At 47.6% G+C, this 17,447-nt stretch overlaps 1 protein-coding gene across 4 annotated transcripts in view; it reads right to left on the bottom strand.

Moving 5' to 3' along the window:
- Positions 1–1,690: 1,690 nt before the first annotated feature.
- mnb (minibrain) overlaps positions 1,691–17,447 on the bottom strand; it is a 92,543-nt gene continuing 76,786 nt past the window's right edge. For 3 of the 4 annotated variants that reach the window (XM_084606711.1, XM_084606712.1, XM_084606709.1), the window contains 8 exons: positions 13,416–13,630; positions 12,185–12,373; positions 11,466–11,631; positions 10,275–10,708; positions 8,111–8,251; positions 7,209–7,364; positions 6,752–6,962; positions 1,691–5,887 (listed from right to left, as the gene is read on the bottom strand). In XM_084606711.1, coding sequence (XP_084462837.1) covers positions 5,577–5,887; positions 6,752–6,962; positions 7,209–7,364; positions 8,111–8,251; positions 10,275–10,708; positions 11,466–11,631; positions 12,185–12,373; positions 13,416–13,630 — 1,823 coding nt within the window. In that variant the 3' untranslated portion in view covers positions 1,691–5,576. The remainder of the gene's footprint in view (positions 5,888–6,751; positions 6,963–7,208; positions 7,365–8,110; positions 8,252–10,274; positions 10,709–11,465; positions 11,632–12,184; positions 12,374–13,415; positions 13,631–17,447) is intronic. The other variant, XM_084606710.1, reaches the window with a different exon arrangement.

The raw sequence follows: 17,447 nt of genomic DNA, 5'->3' as shown, positions 1-17,447 counted from the left end.
TTTTTTTCCTTCACATTAAAAAAAAAAAAAATTAACCCCTGTCCCACTTGTTAAAAAGAAATGTTGCCAAGAAGCAATGCTAGACTAGATTCTCCGTTATGAAAAAAAAAAAAAAAAATACAGGAGCCAAAAACATTAAAGCAAAGCATAAAACACTTGAAAAACGTTTGCATAAAATAATGCTCACAGGACAAAAAAAAATCTGCAGTCACATTCTCAGGAACAAAGTAGTCTCTGCATTCTTAGTGGCGACAGAAGAAAGCTGCTTGGTTGAATTGCGCACAATGCATCGAGAGGAGACTGCTACAATGCTGCTTGCTACACTTCCAAATGCTAAAAAAAGTGTTGCTTGACAAACGAGACAGATGTAATTGGTTTTCAAACATCGCACACAAGCACTTGCAAACGCTATGCTGCCTTGTTTAAAGAAAAAAAAAGAAATTGGAACAAACAGTTGGAGACAGCGAGACAGAAGCAGCGGGAGGGGAGAAAAAAATAGAGTTATGATGATACATGTGCCTTTGTGTGTTTATCCACATATGTGTGTGAAGGAGCAACGTCGCAGTACATGAGGGAAAGGCTGTGATTTCCAGGGGAGCCTACTAGTATAGCGAAAACTCTTATTCCCTCGCTGCCCGTGGCATGAGGGAACAACGTGGCAGTGTGGCATCAACATTTGATGCATTTTTTTTTTTTGGAAAAGGGAGGAGGAGGACAAAAGACATGGTGCTCTCTCCCTCCCAGGGAACCACAGTTAGCTCCCCCTTGACAAGGAAAAAAAAAAAATGTCGGACACGTGATGAGCACACTAGACACACAAGTAAAAAGAGAGAACAGGACCCCGAAAGCAAACCTGTTATGTAAAGTTTGCGAGAGTTTTCTGAAGAGAGCGAAAAAAAAAAAAAATCTCGCTGTAATGCTCTTTGTGAGCTGTGTCCCTATTCGTTGGGCAGACTGCTGCAAACAGATGCGAGATGAGTACAACTCCCTTTGGCTTATTTCAGCAACAATTTGTAACAATTACTCGATGGAAATCTAGCGCAACTCACTGTAACCACATCCAGAATGCACAGCACTGAGTAGCTGGCGTGAATTGGGTTATACAGTAGAACCTCACTGATACGTTCCCGGTTCATATGCACAAAATCACGGTCAGTAGAGCACCTCCCACACAGTTACACTATATTTTCTCCCAGTTAGTATGTTCCCTGATAAGACAATTTCCCAGTTACTAAGTTCAAAATTTTGACAAATTGTGGTCGTATAATATATTTTGCGATCAACCTTACGGACATAGGGGTGAACTGTTTGATAACTACAACTATTTGCTTGCATATAAGCGGGCTGGGTCTAGGGGACGCAGCATGCGCAAAAACATGACTGTAAGCCACCACGGTGGCTTCTCCACACGTCATTACTGTAAGGGGTAAAGCATCTGGAAACAACCAAGAAAGTGATCTCTGCGTGACATCCATGAACTGGATTTGTTGTTAAATCTCTTCCCCGCTGAGGACAACGCAATATGGACTGAATTTTGCGAGAGCTATAAAAGGTGCTCTGCATACCTAAATCTTTTATGCAGTGGAAGTCTCAATTCTAAATGCCTCTGTAACTCCTTCAACAAATAAAATTTTCAAAATTGGGCAGTTCGGACCATACATTTCCCGGATAATATGTTCTTTACCTGATGTTTTTTTTTTTTTCTCAAAATGTATGAAGTTTTACTGCACTTGTGCAGCAATTCCATCTGTCTAGCCCCTTCTAGAGCAATCATCCCATTAACTTTTGCAGGTCAACACATGGTGTGCAGACGGAGTTCTGACCGCAAGCAGCATTTGCTTTCAAGATGGAGACAAAGGCTTACTGTAGTAAGGTAAAAAACAAAAATACACAGCAGCTGCTAACTGTGGGCAATGGCTTGCAGTGTATCTTATTACCCTGCTGAACAGTAAACAGGATTTTTTCGATATTTGACTATGCCAAACAAGCCAAAGGCATCGAAATTCTCGAGCTTATAATTTGTCTGGTGGTAAGCTTTTCATGTAAGTAACCACGAAAGCCTTGACAGAGCACCACTTTCAGTCACGGACGAATTGTATGAGGCGGTTACTGATCTCACATAATTATGCGAACAAATCTTGCACACGCGAAATTTTTACCATGAGCAAAGAAATTCGCCCTAAAATTTGAGAGATACTGTGCCTTTCCTTTCCTATAAACCAGCACACAAAGTCAGGGTGAGACTGTTGCTATGTGAGGCAGATGTCCACAGAAATTCACAGGGAAGGAAAGGCGTATCGTAGGGACTTATTTCTGTGGACACCTGAATGGCTCCAGGAGCTTGCCCAGTGCGCGTGCAGACTTGATTTGTGTTCAACTATAGCGTGCCTGGAGGCACAACCTGCAGTGACCCTCGGAATCTGAACACAGCTCGGTACTCGGGTCTTTCCAATTAAGAGGGTTGCGTAAAGAAAATGAATGAAAAAAAAATATAACCGCGAACAGAAGCAGTTATTTCACACACTCTTCCCACAGTCCCCCCTCTCCCTCGGGTGGCATCTTCAATGTATCTGCGTGTGGGTGTGTATGCAGCAATATATTTATATATATATCAATGGCACTATTTACACTGCATGAAATTAACAACAGGTAGGACAGCAAGTCAGTCAGTGGTAGAGCGTGTGTGAGAGAGAAGACTCAAAATGCGGAGAGATTTCCACCGCTACCGGTTCAGAGAAACAGCGAGGCAAAAAAAGAAAAAAAAAAGGGGGGGGGGGGGGGGAACCGACAGGAGGGCGGGGATGATAGGGCACCAGAGAGAGAGATAACGCACCCTCTCCGATGCAGCTGGAAATGCCCTCGCGCCCTTCCTCTTCGTTGCGTGGAACTGTTTGCATTATTTTGCAGAAAAAGAGAGGCGGCCGCTTTGTGTGTCGCCTGGATACATCAGCCCGACCGTGGGCAAACTTTACCAGAGAGAGAGCATGCGGTTTCCACACAGAATCTCAATGTGAAAAGCCTCTCAAGTGCTGATTCCCACTGGTGAAAAAGAGTTTTACACAATTTTTTTCGTGCACACAGGCTTAGGCCATGCAATGTACCAAAAAAATTCAATGTATGTTAGGCTGCTAGAACAATACACCATGAAATTAGAACGCGTAGGCAGGTTCTGTCATGGTGCTTAGCTGTGCCAACTTCTTGTTAGAGCCCAATCCCTGTGAGGCAGGAGTGCAAATGTATGCACCACAGCTGCTTCTCTTTTGAGTTACCATCATTCTTCGGCAGCGAGAAATCTGTGGGAAACGGCACGCTTGCTCAGAGTCTTAAATTTGCGTCTGCAGTGAAGGTAGCGTGAGCACGACCTTCAATGCGCTAGTTCGAACTGCCCCCTCCAAAGAAAGAAAAGAAAAATTTCAATCGTTTTACTAAACAACCAAACTGAATGCCCTAATGTAGCAGCTGGCAATAGAAAACATTTTTCTCCACCTTTTTCCTGTTGATAACTTCCCAATTGAGGTGGCCAAGCCTTTGTCAAAAGAACCTAATGAAAAAGCACAGAATGGGGAGGAAAGAAACGACAGCAAGAATACCTTATGAGAATTTGCCAAGATGTTTAAATTTAGAGTGACACTGAAGGGGTGCAATTTTAGAATCTGGCTTTCCATAAGTAGGGAACAAGCTGGCGCAGTAATATTGATAAAGAGGGAAGGAAGGCGTGGGAATTAAGGCAGAGAGGGAGAGAAAAAAAATACAGAGAAAATAAATATCATTCCTAGTGTTTCGCAAAAATGTGCTCCGCCACCTGCCTTCCATGTACTACATATGCGCTCTCTCTTTTTATTTTCTGCAGGTTGGCCAATCAGCGGGGGAGGGAGAAAGGTGGCGCACAGCATATTTATATATTTATAATGTATGTATAATATTTATAGCTATGTACAGTAAGATACAGCATGTCTCGACCATGGCGCGCGCCAACAGTGATGCGCAGATGATGTACAGGTAGTATAAATTATTCTCTCTCTCTAGTCTCGGCACGAGCAACCAAGTGGCAGCCCCTCCCGCCAATCCTCCTCCTCACCTACTCCCCTACACTCATCTCACGGAGGCACGGGCCCATGACGGGGAAGAAGGGCGTCGGAGGGGCACGCCCCTCTCTCTATGTACAGGTGACAACGCACACACTCAACAACCCTCCAGCTAGCTATGTACAATGCCACACTCCCCTTCCACACTCCCAACGGGGCTTTCGGCGCCCCCACCACACCGCTCGGCCAAGATGGTAGCATCGGCAGCCATCACCAACACCACCATCCTCTTGACGCAACCACCCACAACTATGGCTACAACTGCAAGGCACGGTGCCTCAGGGTTTTCAAGCCAAGGTCACGTCGGCAAAGAGAGCCGAACGGTGCATGCAATTATTGGTGGGTCCAACAACCTGTCTGGTTACACTCCCAGGTCGGTGAGACTAAGTTGGTGATGTGACCTCGTCAGGCTTAATAAACAGAACAAAATCGAGCGCCCAGAGTTCAATTCTCTAGGGAGCTCTAAAAAAAACAGCATGTACCGACACTGGTATATAGGTATATATATTTTTGCATGTGTGTAGGCGCCTTCTTTCAATTTTTCTTTCAATTTAGCCATTTCAAGCTTTGCTACACCTAAAGCTGCCTCTTTACCTTCAGTGAGAAATAAAAACATTGTGGAATTTTGGTTCATCCCATGAGGGAAGAATGCCACGCGTCATTAAGGTAAAAAAGTCAAAACAGCACAAAAGCTACCATGTTCTACGGTAAAAGCACACATAGAGGCACAGCAGGGGTGTGAATTTTTGCTCTCTGAGGCACTGTGCGCGACCTCCGTTACCTGTCCAAAAATACACTAGCATATCCGAATGGAAAGTGATCTCTTACAACAGGAGGCCTCAGCTGATTATTTCACTGTAAGGTGCCTCCAAAAGGACCAACCACCTCAGTGAGACAGTAATTGGCAAAGTAATGTTTCGCAGCAGCGACATCACATGACCTCAACATGCCTCGCATCGACTCTGAGACTAATGCTGCAGCAGATATGGCTCACACGGCGAATTTTAGATGCAATTAAAAGAAACCTGAACAGCTTCACACCAAACTTGCACAAATAGCAGTCATTCCTTTGGATCAACTGCCGGGGGGCTACAGTTTCTGCAGAAAACTGGCAACACTTTGCTCAACGCCCCCTGACACTAATTTGCTCAATGAAACACTGACAAAGAAAAAAGAGATGGGATCAACTGGCTGAAGCTTTACACAATGGATGTCTGCCCTGGTCAGTCCTCCGCATACCGGGCTTTAAATTATAACTGCACAATGCTGCCTACTCAGCCTAACCGTACACGATCATTGAGGAGCCAAGGCTGCTGCAAGCTCAGCCTTCGGTCAGTGCAAAAGGCTGACCCTGGCTGCCAGACAAGCCAGTCAGACGCGAGGAATGCTCCAGCGTGCGCGAATGCCTCCCACGTCCCCTGGTGGCGCCCCCTGGCAGTTGTGGTGGGGGAGTGTGGCCTCTTCCCTCCTCTCTCCTAGGCGGGGGACGCATCAATGAGAGACTACAGGTGCCGAGTCAACACAGACGCCCAGCATAGGAGAGTCCTCCCCGTCGGGTGCCCGTGCAAATGGGGCCCCGTAGCCGTGGTGGTAGCCAAGAGTGTCCATCGGGCTGAGGCGCTGCTGCTGCAGAGGCTGCTGGGGCGGCTGTGGAGGCAGCTGTGGTTCGGCCACCAGGCGGCCACGACTGCATCGGGCCTCTGCAGAGGACGAGACTGCCTTGGAAGGGGCCATCATGCAGTGCAACGACGAGTGCAGCACGGATGCGGGGTCTGACCGAGTCCGGCTGCTCGATGAGGACGCTGCTTAGCAGGAGAAGGGGCAAATTGGGGGGGGGGGGGGGGGGGAATAAGAAGAAAACAGTTATTCCTACTACAGTCTAGCCAACCATGCTGAGAGTAGCTCTACAGTTGGGTACAACTGAAGGATGACACGACAAATGTTCCTCTATGGAGTGAACTATCTATTGTTCATGGCTTCACATCTTCATAGCCATTTGTGATAATAAGCTGGCAGAAGCCAAGCGGTTCACTGGGGTGTCATGACAATGAGCCATTACAATAGGTTAGAAGTCCTCCTTAGAGTGACGTTTTTCGAGTTTACTCTTCGTTGCTACTTGAGCTTTTTTCTTCAGCTATGCATGCACAGCAGTAGGCATGAAACAAACTGTGGTACACAATACCATGCTGAAGACAGTATATTTCGATCTGTGCTGATGCTGCCTCTTGAAAGCACTTGCAGCGCATCTCTGTTGTCATCGCGATTTCTTGCCTTTTTTCTCCCTGCTACTGGTGGCAAAATGACACTGGGTTAAAAGCTTTAGTTAGCAACATCATTAAACTGAAATAAATGAAGGTATGTGCAATGGGAGAAGCTAGCAGAGTATAGTCACTGTAATGTGAGCTATCCCACATCGCACGTGTCCCACACAGGCCCTATCCTGATCAAATGAGCCTAGTCTGGCTGAACTGCTGGTTTACATTCTTTCCTGCAGCACGTCAGAATCTGAGTAACTGGCATTCCACTCCAATACCACGATGAGGAACAAATGTTTTAACTTCAAATGCTTCTGTCTGTCTTTCTGTCAGGAGGCCTGCAACCAGCCTGAACACTGGTGGGCGACAACAAGCATGAAGAAAAAGCACGCCCCACAAGGGCCCACTCACAAGAGCTTCCACCTGAAGACGCTGATGAGGAAGAGGCCGAAGAGGTGCCATTGTTGAGGGCTGCCTGTTGTGGTGCCATCAGGATGAGACACGATGCAGCCGTCGATGCATTCCCTTCCAAAGCAGCCGGCGATGTTGATGTGTTGGTGCCTTCGTCTGCCGTGCGCCGAAAGAATGAATGCTGCAGAGCATGATGTGGTGTGATGCGGCCCTGAAAAATATGTACAGGACGACAGTCAGCAATTTGTCCATCCTTATCCCCTTCATCAACAGGCGTCAGAGACAGGCATCCACAGTAAAACCTGGTTAATTTGGCCTTCGTTAAAATTGAGAATTTGGATAATTCAGGACTGCAGACGGGCCGAGGCTGCTGCGAAAATTAGTTTATTATTAGGACCAGAAACCGCCATTTCAAAAGCGTATAGGGAAAGCTCCATGGGGAAGAAAGAGGACTGACCTTGGGGTCATAGTCGAGCATGCGCAGCACCAGGTCGCGGAACTTGAGGTAGTCAGCAACCGAGTGCCCTGGCTCGGCCAACCTCCGCCCTCCGGGGCCTCCCGTCTCCACGCCGAGCACTTCGTGCAGTCGCCGCGTACCGGGGGCACGGTACTGCTGCAAACAAGGGCCACAAAAGGGGGAAGCCAAAGATCAGGGCAAGAAACAGCAGCATGGTAACACAACAGGACACAGATACACACTCCCTCAATGTGCGAAGGAGGCAACAGTCTGTATACTGGCAGTCTGTGTACTGTATGTGTGCGGAAACCATTTCGCACATATCAACACATCACGACAGCATGCGTCTTGCACATGGCATGCGGTGCATACAGGTGCTGTCATAACAGTACAGAGCAGGCACAGTCTGCAGGACACATACTAAGTTGTCTCAGGTTTAAACCCAGGTGCTTTGTGTGTTTACTCATTAAGACACGTGTTTCGCATTAAGTAAGCACAATTGTATAACAAATGTGCAGGATCCATTACATCACAGGAAATGAACAGTGTCATACTACTCCTTTCGGACTTCATGTTTCTTGCAAACAAAAATGCCAACTGCGCAGTACAAATCTAAATGGGAAAAAAAAAAAAAAAAAGTGCCAGCATTGCAGAACATACTTTTTTCCTTCAAGAACTCAAAGTAGTATAATTTCCAGCAGTAAACTCAAAACACATCCGTATTTACATGCACAATAATACACTTCCATTCTCCCAAAGATTAACAAAATACCTGCGGAATGAATCCATTTTGCACGGTAGCATAACATAGTTTGTACTCTGACAACCAAACCAATGGATGCGCTCATTTTGCAAGCAAATACGATAACCAAACAGAAAAGACCACGCTGGTTTCAACACACCTTCTTGCCATCTTTCGTCTTCTTGAGCACATAGTTGCCGTCTGAAAGCTTCTCAAAGTACTTGCGTGCCTTGTGGGCCTTGTCCAACAGAGCCTTGGGGGGAAGCCCGAGCACCTCCACTATTTTGTTCATCTGGTCCACCTGCACAACAAAGCAACACACTCTCAGCCCGTGGTATAGAGAGAGAGGGAGAGAGAGCCAAATCCATAATCATGCTACTATTGAGCTACACCAGCGATGAAGCGAACCAACTGCAAAGCTAGCAATGCTCCGAAGCACATCTTCCTGCAACTGCCGTCTTCCGTCCTACTCCCATGTCGTCCCTACACCGCCTTTCAAGTAGGCCTGTCTGTTCCTCCACTCCGATACAACCACGCCCCTTTAGCTTAGAGAATAAAAAAATCGGTAGTGATTCACACGCTGCCGAACCTGAATCTCGACTGTTAGCTCCAAGGTACTTAGCAATGCGGGAATGCATGGTTGTGTAAACTGTTTATTAATGACAATTTTTACGCACTATATAGTACAACTTCAATCCAAATCGGCCGAGGTCAAATTTCAGAAAGGCTTGGGCTAAATTTGGCCCAGACCAAACCTGGCGGCCCCCACTGTGTTTGCCATATTCGAATTATGCTGGACATTGATTTTGGTACAACTCAGCCAAGGTAAAATTTGGGAGTCACCATCATGTTCACCATAGCCGAATCAGGTTGGACGTCGATTTTGCTCCAAATCGGCCGAGGTCAAAATTTTGGGGGTGGCCTGGGCCATCTTCAGGGGGTCACTATCGTGTTCCCATAGCCGAATTAGGCTGGATATTGTCCACACGTGGCAGCATGCTCGGGCAGGCACACCTGCCGCGACAATGGCGTACGTGACTAGTGATTGCATTTTTTTCGTTAAAAATCCGATCCTGGCGTCTTTCAAGGGCATGTTGCAACAGCACTGATGGCTCCCATCTGTGCCCTCCTTGCCGATCCTTGTTTGCATACATGCACTTAGCTACTCACTTAATCAATAATCATTTAATCTGTGCCTCTATCATCTCCAATATGCTCAAGTGCGCCTGACTTGGAATCCATGGGTCCCCATTAGTTGGACTCCGATCTAACCCTCTCATCTCTAAGGAATTGTCCAGCCATGTCATGTGGACTCATGACATTACGTAACTTGACAATTAATCCGTGTTCGGCCATCTCATCTGCTGACTATGGCCTACCGCAGAGAGACGTGCCTGCGACCTTTTGCTCGCAATGCCAATGCTGACGCCGTATTTTCTGCAGAATGAGGCTAATGTTGTCCCGTTAATTATCATAATCCATTATGACCATTATCCCCAGCATATAAAAAAATCCCACTGTCCACTACAACTTCAATTTATGATGGCGTCTAACAAGATGCACTGACCGCACAAAGGTGGCAAGATTTATGGCATCCAAATCATATCAGCCAGCCATGGACCCATGGCACAAATCTTCTCATGCCAAGCAGCAGCAAACAATATAAGAGGTATACAAATGATGCCGCTGGCACTATTTTGTGGTGCAGAGCACAGCTCCAGCAGTGCATACCAAAACAGATAGCGATTAATTGATTAGGCATGTCAGCAGCCTTTCACCGTGCTTCACGCACCAAAAAATGGCCGCTACTGTGACGTAGGTGCATACTCCCAATAGGTATAATAAGCAATCGAACACTATAGCTGCTAAGAAACACACAAAACAGCTCATATGCAGGGAGCAAAAGCACATGTTGCAATTTTCTTACTGGCACTTTCCTAGGACAGAAAAACTGCAAGTGTATATGCTGTTTTGAAGACAAGCTCAATAATGCACCGAACTACACAAAACAGGTATACAGGTATACCTGTATCCACTGCTGTATTAGTGTTTCACTTCCAGCAAAGGCCTTGCTTAGTATTTTTACCACCTTGCATGACAACGCTCATACTTTGCAAAATGACTTGCTTGAAGCCATCATGGCAACCCTTCTTAGTGCAACTTCTGGCTGTACCAGAGAAAAGCAGGTTGCTGTTGCTCTTCTACACGACCAATGAAAACGGTATTAGTAGAAGGAAGCGATATCACATGCGAAGCACAACATCCTACAATTCGAGGGTTACTGCCCCGTCCACCCCTGCAGAATGAGGAAAAGGCACGCTGACCTCATTGGCTCCACTGAAGAGGGGCTCGCCTGTGTGCATCTCGACAAGGATGCAGCCAAGACTCCACATGTCAATAGCCATGTCGTAGGGGATGCCCAGGAGGACCTCGGGTGACCGGTAGAACCGGCTCTGAATGTACTGGTAGATGCGCTGACCCAGCTGACACGAACTGCCAAAGTCCACAATCTTGATGGCACTCCGCTTGGGGTTGCACAACAGGATGTTCTCGGGCTTCAGGTCGCAGTGGATGATGCTCAGGTCCGGGCTGGAGAGGAACACCAGCGCAGTGCACATCTGCTGGGCAAACTTGCGCGTCAGGTTCAGCGAGACGCCGCTGAAGTTGGTGTTGCGCAGCAGGTCGTACAGGTTGTACGAGAGCAGCTCGAAGACCAGGCAGAGGTGATTGCGCCACATGAAGTGGCCCTTTAACTTCACTGTGTTTCCCCGCAGCCAGCGAAGAAGTGAACAAGTTGTCCCCAAAAAGGGTGGAGGGGAAAGGAAATGAGCAGAGAAAAAAAAAGGGCTAGACGTTAGGCCCCATGCGTAAAGCATACACGCATAGGTGAAATGGGACCGATCGCATAAAATGCCCAGAGCTGTAGCCTTCCGATGACATTTCTCAGTTCTCAATTTCAGATTTTAAATTTTGAAGTAGTTTCCTTATTCGGTTCGCTGAACATGCAGGACTACATACCTCACATGAGCATACATGCTCTTTGCTTTAAGCTTCTAGTAGAAATGCACACATGTTCCCGCTCGTTACTTTTCTAAGCCAGTTAATATTATTGGCAATTATTATTAAAGGCAAACTGCACTTTCAATTGATGCCACACTACCACACCATTAACATAAAATTCTTTTGCAAGCCTTCGATGGCATTCATGACTCTCTTGAAATAATTCATAAAGCAGCAAATGTAATAAGACTACCATAAAAATAACTAGCCTGAAGTGAAGAGTTTAACTTGGGAAAAAAAAAATGCAAGCACAAATCAAAAGAGCTGTGCCGGCATGAGCACTATGAGAGCATTTAGAGCCCTGGGTTTGCTTCTAGCATGCAACAATGCAGCTGTAAATAAACTTGGCTTATATAACACTCAGTAGATAAATGGCGAGTGGAACAACTAACGCTGCTCACACAAAATACAAGATCATATCTGTGCCCAACACCAGAGCGGAAAACACAACCAACCTATTTTGTCCTTGCCCAAATGACAGCAGGTACCGTTGCTTTCGTGATTGTTCATCATCTCAAGGAGCTTCACCTCTATTTGAGCTTGGTTTAGGAATGGCTTCTTGTTCTTGATGATCTTGATGGCCACGTAACACTGTTCCTCTCGGTCATACGCTTTCACTACCTATTAAAGAAAGCGCGAGGACAGTTTCAGGTGTAGCCTGATAATGCCGCCCAAATGCACTGCCCATATGCCACATGATTCCTTTCCTAGGACAGCCCATAGGAAATAAGCTTGAAGCATTCTCCTGTGACAGCAGAATACGCAACAACAAAAGGGATGTTTGGATGCTTGGATAAATTGGGCAACAAAAAAGAAATGACATTTCATTTATTTTACACTCAGGGTGGGGATGTGAAACCAACCAACAGAGAATACAATAAACGTGCTAAAAAGCTAAAAGGAATACAGAAATGGTCCCTTGAAGCTGACAAAAGCCAATGGCCAAGAGAATTCTACGCCAGCTACCAACACAGGCTCTCATTAAAACCAAATGCGCTTTTTAATCAGATAAAATCGAGCATTCGCAGCGGATAAGCAGAATAAAGTTCGTCACAAAAGAAAGCCTTGTCTGCTGTCGTGCCACAAGGCTTTGTGAAGTAAAGCCTCTATGCAGTAATACTGCGTATGCAGCAGCACAGCAATATTATGCTACAAAGAGCAAGTGGTTACTCACCTGACCAAAGGAACCTTTGCCAATAAGGGAGTCAATCTCGTAGCGGTCCAAGAACCGCTCCCCATTGCGGATGATGTAATCGTGGTTGTCATCATCAAAGCCCTCATTGTACAGCTTTCGCTCCTTTTTGTGGCTCTGGTCATCTCCCTGGGGCTGCTGCGCACGCCGCTTCTTTTTCGCGTAGTAGACCTGTTTTGTGCAGGGAAGTCCGGTGCAAGAACTTATCACTTAATTTACATACTTGCAAACAAGACCAGGCAGGAATTAGCCAAATTCGTGTCGCCCGGCAAAAAGAAGTCATTTCGTAAATCCCGGGAATGAAAATACGTCACTGCAACCTTTTCAATGGCACTAACTTCAAGTGTAGCTTTTTTTGACAATGTATCCATAAACAGTTCACACGACCAGAGGATAAAAATGTTTTACTATTCCCAAAGCCCCCACAGATTTTCATCATAAGGCATGAATGTAAGGGGGAGAGGAAAGGCAGCCCAGTTGCTTATTCAGTGCCTTCCAATTTCAAATCTCAAGCAGGGAGGAGGTATTATATCAAGAAGGCCGGCCTCAATTACAGACCACTGTTAAAAACCTTCAAAGAATGCAACCTGCTTAGAAAGCAGCAGCAGCAGCAGGTGATGAGCTTACTGCTAACATTTCACAACATGGCACTGCCACATATCACAAACATTCCTTCTAGTTTTCAGGCATACAGATTTTTTTTTTTTTAAGTATTTTGGAAACAACTAATAAGCCACCAAAATGTTTACAGGAAGTTGTGGCTCTTGGATATGTGAAACCTTGATTTGTTTATTATTCTCCACCACACTTCATGCCTCACATAAAGTGATGCTAGGTCTTATGCCACTTGTAATCAAAGATGACTACTGTGAAAGGCTAGAATGATGATGTATGCTAAAGGCATCACACAGGCGCGAGAGGTGAGCATAGCCCAGTTGCACTGCTCTGTGGCTGCAGAAGCGAGCACAATGTGCAGAACATTGCCACCACACTAAGCTAAGCTTCACGTCTCCACCCCGTCACTCCTGTTTCAGACGTTCACATTTTGAAGAACCTTCTTCAAGCTAGCCAGACAATACATTTTTTTTTTTCTGACAAACGAGTCCCATTGAAAGCCAACATCATCCGCAAGCCAAAGTTTGCTGCTGCCGTGGGTGCCAGCTTATGAAAGAGGGAGAGGCAGTGTAACGAGGGGGAAGGAGAAAAGGCCTACCTCATTGATGTGCTTGTAGGTTTTGATGAGGTCCACACTGAGCTTCCGGAGGGGCGCCTGGCTTGAGTCCCTGAACTTGAAGGGCAAGTGCTGGGGATCCGTGGCCATTGCTGCCAGCAGGTCCTGGGTCACGAGACGGCCGTACGTGGCATTGCCCCCTTTGGCCCCAGCAACCGCCACCACAGCTCCTTGCTGCTGCTGCTGCTGCTGTTCACCTGCGCAGGGCCATAAGTACGACAAACTGGTGAGATTGAACAACCCACAGAACTTATTGGGACCATTTGCTAATGCTTATAAAACTTTAAATGTAGAAATTTTTGGTAACTTCATTTACTCAAATTATCCATTTATGCATTCCCTTTTCATATTATTCAGTTCATTTCACGTGTTATTTCTGTTACAGCAGTGACCAGCCCTTTGCTACCATGCACTCCTACTGGATGCTGTTTTGATGTTATATTCACGCTCGGATATGACAGCAGATGGTTACTATGGCACTGTAAATATGTAAACGGCTCATCATAAACATAATTGTAATGCCTGGCAATACCGTAAACCTTTGAACTGAACTTTTATGTCCTAAAAAAAAAGCATGTGACAGCAGGCATAAAGAACTAAGCCATGTTCGTGTACTCCGCAAGCTGTTGTGTGTGAGTAGCTGTCAGCGGACACCATTCTAGAATTACCGCACTCTCTTTCCTATCGTGGCAAACATTTTGCATACCTGTTCCAAGCTAAAAGGTTGCAAGCTACACAAGTCACGAATGCATGCTACTTATTGTGAAGCAACTTAAAATTCAGTTACAATGAGGAATACACCTGCCATCTATGTTAAATTTTTGACACTCATGCCTAATTACCTTAGCCCAGGAACCATGAAGCTGCTTTTCAAACATGACATAGGTATAAATTTTTGCATAATGTAAAAGAAGCTTTACATTGCTGAAGTGGTCTGTACCCTACCAGTCTGATGCACTCATGAAATCTTTACTTGCAAGGGAAAAAAATAGAAAGCAGACCTAAGAAAACCCTCCCCTGTCTCTCTGCTACCCCACCGTTCCAAAACCCCTAGTGCTGTGGGCGTCATCTCGGCTACAGCGCGGCAACAAATTGGGGGGAAAAGCGAAAAAGCGAACAAGCAAACAGCGACGGCACATTTAATTGACAGCTCGCCACGCAGTCGGCGGCCCTCGCCGGTTGGGAAAGCGTGAAAAGGAGCGGAAAGGGCAGGAAGGGTATACAGAAAGACAAACAGCCCGCCCATCAAAGTTCACCGTTCGCCAGCTGGCACTGTGTGATCGCTGCCGGACCAGAGGAGAGAGAAAGCGGACTTCCTCGCAGCCCATCATGCTCTCTTTTTCTTCGGCTGGCCGCTGGGCACACGCCCACATTGGCCGTACGACGGCCACACGCGGCAGCAACCAGCTGTTGCCGCAACTACGTTGTTACTACTATGCCCGAGACTCGGACTCCTGGTCCGACGTCAGATAAAGGCTGCCCGAATGGTCGAAAACTGATGCTTGCTGGAACATGCAACGTAAGAAAGGTACATTCTTACCTCTATCCTACACCGTCTCTTAGAATAAGGCCCGATGTCGAAATGGAAGACTCCTGTCTAGCCTCGGATGTTTACATTAGTTACGACACAGCATGCACGACTCTGCACAACTCCACAGCTCGGCCGGAGGTGTACCACTAGCATTGAGACTACGAAGACGAGAAAACGCGGCTAGCAATGCCCAGCAGGGATGTTTTGCTCAAAACATTGCTTGCACGGGCGACAGAGCAGCTTTCGCCGCTTTTGTTGGCACAGAAGTCGCGTCGCAGAATTTCCAAACAGTATGCCAGCCGCTTTTTTTTTTTTTTTTTTTTTCTTGTTCTTTCCAGCGCGCCATCTCAGACGTCGCCCCGCTGACTGAGTGATGCGGAAGCGCTGTCTTGCGCAATCCGTCAGTCCTCTAGAACAGCGTAGAGCATACAAACGCACGGGGTGGCCACTGTGCGCACCTGCAGGAGACAGGCTGCCGATGGACGCGACGTCTCCGGTGCCCTCATCGACTCCTTCGGCCAGAGGGCCGCACGAGGCCGACACGGCGAGCGGCCCGCTGTCTCGGCGCATGGCCCCGTCGCCCGGCGTGGGGGACGGGTCGCACACGGGCGCCGTCCGGCAGCGTCCGTGGACCACGTGCCGCCGGTGCTGATGGCGCTGACAACAGCGGCCGCCGCCTGTCCTCCCGCGAAGACGGCATCACGGCCGCTGGCCCTCTTCCCTTTCGAGCCCTCCAGCCGCGTTACGCCCGCGGTCCGAGTTCGGAGTTCGCGATGTTGGCCGCGTTGGGCAGCAATGACGCCCAAAGAGTAAACATCGCGAGGGCGAAGCGACCACAGCGCCTCCAGCGGAGGCAAGTGGGGAAGCAGTACGATAAACTCGCAGAGCAATGTGGGCCCTGGTTAAAGTGTACCCTGGTCGTTCACGGCCGTCAATTTCGTCAGGGGAAAACGACAAGCGCACACACAACAAGAGGGGCCCCCCTGGCCGAGAAACCCAGTAGACAAGACCCAAAACGGAAAAGGCCGAGACTTTCTTCTTCTTTACAGCGCGCCCGAAGTCCCGCGTTACCGCCGCGTGCTACCTCGTGGCTGGAGAGGATCTCTAAGATCACTGTAACTGTGCACATCAACGCAAACCCGTAGTAGACCATTCGATGAGTGCCTGGAGGTGCATGCAGACTTGATCGCAACCTCTCTTCCGGCCGACGTGGTGGTACGTGACCCCCCTTTGACGTCTCGACCGTGCTGTGAGCCCTATGCATGCGCGAGGTAATCGCACGTTATGTTCCCTCTTCTCCGCAACCTAGCGTGCCCGTCTTTTTCCTTTTTTCCCCCCTAATCTGCGAAAGAAAGGCACGAAGATAGCCGAGAATGGCGTTATGCCAGTTGGTCAGCGGCCAGTGCTACCGTCCCACCCTCGCGCCAGCAGAGAAAGTCGGGAGACCGCAGTGCGCCACGCGGCTTGCACAAGCAGACGGCGGCGGACATCGATCGCAGTCTGGGACGCCAGCGGCGTGGCTGCTTTCTTCACTCCTTCGACTCCTCTCGTGTCGTTACCGGCTACGACGTGCACGGTCCATCTGTTGCGCTCGCCAATTCCGTTCGCACGAGGAAAAAAAGAAAAAGAAAATCCGCATAAACCGACTAAGAAGTGCAGAAACACTATTCGGCGTGATTTTTCACGGCGGTTCAGCATTGAGATACTGGCATAGAGCTTGACAAAGTGTCAAAAGGTATTTAATCTCTCGCAGTTAACGGCATATAACGACTAGAGGTAGTAACACGCGTCGTCGGTCGTATCCATGTCGCAGACTTATACCCTCCTACTTCACTAGGAGATGGACGCGGATGGACGCGGTTGCGTCACAATTTCAACATGAAATAACGTGACATTTTTGTACCCTTTGCTAGTCGCACTTTTTTCTGACTCATGCCACTGGTGAGGAAAACAGAATTTTATCTAAGGCTTCATGTTCACCAGACAGCTGCTGCATTAAAGCAGACGAACGCCTCGAGTTGCAACGCGAGCATTTTTGCGAACGGGATATCGCCGAGAGCCGGCCACGCTCTGCAAACTCCACATATGCCCGCGAGGTTATGTCACCCAAGCGCCGTCACACCCGTACAAGCAAAAAGCTTCTGCACTACCTGCAGTACACGGGAAATAAAACGAAGAACGCAAAATGAAATGGAGCGGCCTTGAAGGTCGGTACCAAATCCTCTTTATTTTTTTTCTTCAAAGCCGCGGTTTTGCTGCACGCGCAGTTTCGAAAAAAAAAAAAAAAAAAAAAAACCGGGCCGTTGCACGGGCTTCCCGCTTACAGGTGGTGCAACCCACCCGCTTCGAATTTCGCTGCCCGTTGTCACCGAGTCCTTCTTAGTTGGCTGTAAGCTTTACAAGAAAGAGCATTCCACAGGGGGGATGGACGGGAGGCCAGAGAAAAGCAGAGCCGGCTAAGACTGCAAAAAAGCGTGCGTTTC

The sequence above is a fragment of the Amblyomma maculatum genome, chromosome 6 (genome assembly GCF_055883805.1).
Source record: "Amblyomma maculatum isolate TAMU_Amacu chromosome 6, ASM5588380v1, whole genome shotgun sequence".
Taxonomy (NCBI): domain Eukaryota; kingdom Metazoa; phylum Arthropoda; class Arachnida; order Ixodida; family Ixodidae; genus Amblyomma; species Amblyomma maculatum.
This window is presented reverse-complemented; position numbering and strand designations above follow the sequence as displayed.